This window comes from Bison bison, unplaced genomic scaffold, assembly GCF_000754665.1.
Source record: "Bison bison bison isolate TAMUID 2011002044 unplaced genomic scaffold, Bison_UMD1.0 scf7180017864500, whole genome shotgun sequence".
Taxonomy (NCBI): domain Eukaryota; kingdom Metazoa; phylum Chordata; class Mammalia; order Artiodactyla; family Bovidae; genus Bison; species Bison bison.
Window position 1 is genome coordinate 625,943 of NW_011495059.1, and position 6,999 is coordinate 632,941.

Genomic DNA, 6,999 nt, shown 5'->3' on the forward strand with positions numbered 1-6,999 from the left:
TGCTTTTTCCATGATCCAGCAGATATTGGCAATTTGATCTCTGGTTCCTCTGCATTTTCTAAAACCAGCTTGAACATCAGAAAGTTCACGGTTCACATATTGCTGAAGCCTGGCTTGGAGAATTTTGAGCATTACTTTACTAGCGTGTGAGATGAGTGCAATTGTGTGGTAGTTTGAGCATTCTTTGGCATTGTCTTTCTTTGGGATTGGAATGAAAACTGACTTTTCCAGTCCTGTAGCCACTGCTGAGTTTTCCAAATTTGCTGGCATATTGAGTGCAGCACTTTCACAGCATCATCTTTCAGGATTTGAAATAGCACATAGTATTTAAGAGTCCAGGCTCTGAAGCCACACTGCCCAGGATTTGATTCCCAACTCTGTGTTTACTAATTATGGGATCACAGGAAAGTAGCTTCTCTGTGCCTCTGTTTTCTCATCTATAAAAGTGATATATTTTATCAGGTCTTGATATTTACCAAGAACTTAGACAGCTTTTACTATGTGCTAGCCACTGGTTTGTGCTTCCCTCAGCTCAGTTGGTAAAGAATCCGCCTGCAATGCAGGAGACCTGGGTTTGATCCCTGAGTTGGGAAGATCCCCTGGAGAAGGGAAAGGCTACCCATTCCAGTATTCTGGCCTGAAAAATTCCATGGACTTGCAGTCCATGGTGTCCCAAAGAGTTGGGCATGACTGAATGACTTTTCACTTTCACCTTCAGCCACTTTGTAAGACCCTTTGGACAGCAAGTTCAAACCAGTCAATTCTAAAGGAAATCAACTCTGAATATTCAATTGGAAGGACTGATGCTGAAGCCGAAGCTCCAATACTTTTGGCCCACTCACTGGAAAAGACCCTGATGCTGGGAAAGATTGAGGGCAGGAGGAGAAGGGGGCAACAGAGAAAGAGATGGTTGAATGGCATTACCAAATCAATGGACATGAGTTTGAGTAAACTCTGGGAGATGGTGAAGGACAGGGAAGCCTGATGTGCTGTAGTCCATGGGGTCACAAAAGTCAGATGTGACTTAGCGACTGAACAACAATGGATTTTAATTCATTTATTCCTATGAGCTAGTAATAGCAGTCTCTTCTTTTGGCAGATGGGGACAGACCCACAGGCCTCCCCCAGGTCACACTGCTAGTAAATGGCAAAGCAGGAAGCCAAACCTGGGCTGTCTAGTTCTAGAGTCTATGCTCTTAATCACTACACTGGTTATCTACTTTGTGAGGTGGTTGTAGGATTAAATACATTGATATATGTAAACCTCTGAGAACAATCCCTGGCATGTGATAAGCTCTACATTACTTATTGTATTATTATTATTATTACTCTTCAGCTGCTCTCATGCTTGTCCTTTCAGGTCTAGGAAGCTGCACTGCATACAGCACATTCTCTCACATAGCTAATTAGTCTCATTTTAGGAAAAAGATAGAACCTGGTGTTCTCGGTTAAAGTTCTTTGTCTCAAGAGAATTTAGAAAGGAAGCAAGGAGATTAGGAAAGTAAAGTGAGAATTTATTTAAGCAAGAATACTCCCTCAGAACCAGAGCAGGCAGACAGGTGGGGAGGTGCTGCCCTGATTTCTCTGGCAAGCTGGCTCTGAGGGGGATACAAATGAAAGGGTGGAAGATTCTCTGAGGAAGGAGGAGTATGGGGGTCATATTCCCGGATTTTCATCCCAGCTCCATTTTCCGAAGGGGAAGAGGGATTTTTGTCCTTATCTAACTTAGATCCGAAGAGTCATGGCGTTGGTGCGTGATGGGAACATTGTATCTGCCAACTTAATAAGGCTAATTTTATTGTAATGCGAGCTTAATGAGCAACAGGTTACACTCTGACCCAGGAGATTCCCGCCTTTAGTCACCCTTCTTTGCTTCCAGGACACACATCATTTAAAATGTGTGGTTTCCTGTCAGTCTGGAGGTTCCTGCTTTTCCTTGTCTGTCCATGGACCCCCACTGTTTACAAGCTGCGCGATTTCCTGCCACTTGGCCCCTGGCCCATTTCTCTGCACTTACCTACCTGCTGTAACACTGGCACCCTGGGCAAGGTATTTGCCCAATGCCAGAGATAGGAAGCAGCTGTCTCCAGTTGCCAGTTGACCAATACATTTACTGAATGAAAAACACATGTACAACCTAAAAGTCGAGAATCACATTTTATTCAGCAGACTTACTGAGGACTTAAGACTGGCATACAGCCTCTCAGATAGCTCCGAGGGGACTGTTCTGAAGAAGTAAGGGAGGAGCCAAGAAATTGTTCGCTTTTTGTTTTTGGCTACTCTTCGTGGCTTGTGGAATCTTATTTCTCCACCGAGGATTGAACCAGGGCCATGACAGTGAAAGTGCCAAGTTCTAACCACTGGACTGCCAAGGAATTTTCTATACAGGAGTTTTTATAAAACAAAAAATAAAAACAAGGGGTCAGAACATCAAATGATTATTGCTAATTAAAGAAAACATCTCAAGTTAATGAATTTAGCACTTTTCTATGTACAGCAAGATCCCAGGGTCTAGGTGTATTGAAATCATTCACCTGATTTGCACCTTAACTATCTAGGGCCAGTATCCTATTTTTCTCCACCCTGAATCTTCTCAGGGTACACTGTCAGGGGCAGCTGTAGTGGCTGAGGGCCACAACATCCTTTGTTTACTGAAGTGACTCGGGTGGTATTCTTTGTCTACACCAGAGCCTAAGAAGCCTGGAGTCAGTGAGCAGGGAGGTCACTCTGGTACCAGATGGAATCTGGTTATCTGAACAAGTGTGTCTTCTCCAGTTATCATCACTCCAACAGACACCCCTGGAGAGAGGACTCCGAGTGTCCTGGGTGCAGCCACAGCTGGGAGTGGTCCCTGGGCCCAGGACTGATAACATACAGATTACACTCTATCAGGAAACTTTTTCTGCACATGCCTCTTTGGACAGGGAGGCTTCAGTCATTTGGTCATTTCACAATCTGCCCCACCTCAGGCTCCAGACCCAGAGCTTGCCCCTGCTTGGGAAGACAGCATCAAATCTACTTATCAAATGCTCCGGGTGCAGCATCAGGCTAGACACAAATCAAACACTGATTGATAATAAGTCAGTGATAAGTGGGCTTCCCTGGTGGCTTAGATGGTAAAGAATCTGCCTGCAGTACAGGAGACCTGGTTTGATCTCTGAGTCAGAAAGAGCCTCTGAAAATTCACTCCAGTATTCTTGCCTGGAGAATTCCACGGTTGGAGGAACCTGGCAGGCTACAGTCCACGGGGTCACAAATGGTAAGTAGGATCACAGTCCCTTTGCCAGGCGTCTCCCCTCCATCTACTATGTGTGTGCTAAATTGCCTCAGTCATGTTGGACTCTTTGCAATCCTACGGACTATCCAGGGAGCACCTCCTTATCGTCCTTGTCCTCCCACCCATACTTCCTCTGCCCATGATTTTACTGCTCTCCTAAGATCAGGGACAACCCTATATTCACATTTTTTTTGGCTGCACAGCAAAGCATGCCTGTGAGATCTTAGTTCCCGGACCAGGGATCAAATGTGCACCCTCTGCAGTGGAAGCTCAGTCTTAACCACTGGCCACTGGGGAAGTTCCTGCATTCACTTTTTTAGCTTTGGAGGTTGACCATGTTTGGCTCTTGGCAGGTACTCACATTAGGGCTTTTACACATTCTTAACTGAATGAATGAATGAAATATTAAAGCTAACATTTGGGCTGGAGAGTTGTTAGGAAGGCACAGAAGAGAATTGGGAGAACTTGGAATGTTAGAGTTTGAACTGTCTTATAAGGACCATCAAAAGAGATTTCGAAACAAAGTATGTTTTTCAGATACTTCTGCTCATGGAATTCCCTGACCATGTCCAGTGGATAGGACTCTGTGCTCTCAAGGCCAAGGATCAGCGTTCAATCCCTGGTCAGGAAGGTAAGATCTCGAAAGCCTTGCGGTATGGCTAAAAAAGAAAAAAATACTTCTGCCTCACCCCCAAGGGTATCACTGTAGATCACAGCAACAGGTGGCCAGAGGCATGAGAGGTCCGGGACCAGCACTGGAAATGGGAGACTTTCCCATTTCAAGGCAGGGAAGCAATTCAATTATCTGATTCAACAAATCAGACTTCAACAGTGAAATTTCCCCATCCACTTTTCAAATTATTGAGATTTTATGGATAACTATTTGCAAAGCATCTATATTTGAGTTCTAGCAAAGGACTGGCAAAATATTCAGGTCAGAAAATAATAGCTAGATTTTACTGGGGAAGACACCATGGGCCAGGCAACATAGTAAAGGCTTTGCATCCATTTTGCATTTAATACTCATCACTATGAGAAGCAGGTGTCAATCAACAGGTCCCCATTTTAAAGATGAGGAAATTGAGGCACACAGATGTTAAGCTGCCATGATCACACAGCTTGATGCAGATAACTTGAAGCAAAGCACCCATACTTTGAAATGCAAATTTGAAGACTAGAGTTTGTGAAAATATGCCAAAACGATTGGGCTAGGCTACACCAGGGGCTAGTCATCTGGAGACAATCCAACCATCCATCTTCTCCAGAAGCTCACCAGCTGACAGAGGAGACAATGAGTAAACAAAAAATTAGATTTCTAAGGGTGAAAATAAAGGCAAAGGCTGTGGGTACCAAACGAACATGTCACTGAAGACTCTTCAAAGTTGGGTGATTTAGGAATTTGCAAGGCGGTCTGCAGGAACAGCCAGTGCATGTTAGGGACAGAACTATTAGGAAGTACTCAGGGACTGACCAGAGTTGAAGATATTTTTGACTCTTCTCTCACATCACTTATCTGATCTACCTGCAAATCCTATTGGCTTTCCCCTCCAACTTCACCTTCAAAATATATGAAGTGGCAAAGCACATGAAAGGATGCTCAATACTATTTCATTAGGGAAATGCAAATTAAAACTACAATGAGATTTACACACCTATTAGAATCCCTGACTGAGAAGACTAATCACGTCAAATGTTGATGAAAATGGGGAGTCATCAGACATCTCAAATACTGTTGGTGGAATATGAAATTGTACAATCACTTTAGAAACAGCTCAGCAGTTTCTTAAAAATATACACACCTGTTAATGCCATATGGAGCCAAGAAAAGTGAACGCACATGTCCACACAGAGCCTTTCACATAGTTTTATTTGTAAGAGCCCAAACTGGAGGCAACCTCAACGTCTACCAACAGGTAACTGGGAAAACAAATTACAGATATAAAACAAATATATCCACTCTGACAATAAAAAGGGATTACTTCTTCAATATCAATCTCAAAATAATTATGCTGAAAGAAGACAAAGGGTACAGACCGTCTGATTCCATTTACGCACAACTCTAGAAACTGCAAACCAATCAGCAGTAAGAGAACCAATCTAACGTGACAACGGTTGTAGAAAAGGGATAACAAAGGGACACGAGTAGTTTTGGAGGAGTGATGGATATGTTCCTTCAGCGTGACTCTAGAGGTCCCTCTTCAATCACTGGGAGAAGTGTGGGGTCACTACCACAGAACACAGCAATCAATCCTGCCTGGGTTTGTCCAGGTTCATGCCAGCCCTAGCTGTGTCATTTATGCAACTGCAAAGGGTGAGAATTTGTTATTTTTAAAAAACGTTTTGTATTGGGGTATAGCTGATCAGCAAACAATGTTGGGGCAGTTTCAGGTGAACAGCTAATGGACTCAGCCACACACATGCATGCATCCATTCTCCCCCAAACTCCCCTCCCATCCAAGGTGCTTCCTAACATTGAGCAGAGTTCCAAGTGCTATACAGTAGGTCCAAACGGTGACAATTTGGTCTCTTAGAAACCATCTACTGCAAATCTCTCGCATGCCTGATGAGGAGGATGAGACTGAGACGAGTGCCAGGACCTGGGGTGCTTTCATACACACACGAAGTCCAGCCCACACCTCTGATCTCTTACCCTGTGCCTTCTGGGGCATCAGCTTTCGCAAACACTTAGTTCTTCCTTTTGTAACGTGGCCACTTGCAGTTCAGCAATCAAGCAGGAAGAAGTCACGGACTACGGAGCTAGAGCACACAGTCAGGGAGGGAACTGACGACGGACACCAAGGCCTAGTCCAGAGGCACCGGCTAGCCCTGCCAGGATCCGGGGCCGCACTGGGAGGCAACATCGCTCTTCTCTGTGAAGACAGGGAAAATCAGGCCTTGGAGTCCACCTGGCAGTCCCTGGCGTCCCCGAGTGACAGGGAATTAGAAACGTGACCAGTTTTGAAGCGCTCCACCTAGTAAACAAAGGCGGAAGCCGCCAGGCAGGGTAAACCTCGCAGCCGGCGCCTGAGTCTCAGCCCGTCCACTTTCAGGGGCGCGCCCCAGATACGGCGCCGCGCGAGGCAGGGCGGGAGTCGCGCCGCTTGACGTCACTAAAGGGCGCGGGCGCTCAGGGGCCGCTTGGAGTCTGGCTGCTGGGTTGTGGGTCTTCACCGTCTTTTCTCGGCTTTCCGTTGTCGCCCGCCGATCCCTCCGGTCCTGCCCCTTCCAGAGCCGTGCTTGCTGAGAGCCTGCTGTTTCAGATCGTGGGAGGACGATGACAGAAATGCTCAGGAGGGAGCGGGAGCAAGGCAGGTACATCGCCGGCCCCCGACGCCGTGGCGGTCACGACCCAGAGCCCGGTTGATCCCCTTCTGTGGCTCAGCAAGCAGCCCTGAACGAGCCCCTAACGCTGCAGATTTCCTTCGTGTTGTTTGTCACCGTTTGCCACGTAAGAGATTAATTTCTTTCACCGTTTACATTGTGAGCTACAGGAGCACAGCCTTAGGATGAAAAGTTAGTAGGCTTCAGTTCAGTTCAGTTCAGTCGCTCAGTCGTGCCCGACTCTTTGCGATCCCATGAATAGCAGCACGCCAAGCCCCCCTGTCCATCACCAACTCCCGGAGTTCACTCAAACTCACGTCCATCGAGTCGGTGATGCCATCCAGCCATCTCATCCTCTGTCGTCCCCTTCTCCTCCTGTCCCCAATCCCTCCCAGCATCAG

General features: G+C 46.2%; 1 protein-coding gene across 1 annotated transcript in view; it reads right to left on the bottom strand.

Moving 5' to 3' along the window:
• MYBL2 (v-myb avian myeloblastosis viral oncogene homolog-like 2) overlaps positions 1-6,595 on the bottom strand; it is a 36,824-nt gene extending 30,229 nt beyond the window's left edge. The window contains 3 exon segments of the mRNA XM_010829232.1: positions 5,928-5,961; positions 6,065-6,147; positions 6,288-6,595. Of these exon segments, the coding sequence (XP_010827534.1) occupies positions 5,928-5,961; positions 6,065-6,147; positions 6,288-6,595 (425 nt within the window).
• Positions 6,596-6,999: the final 404 nt, after the last annotated feature.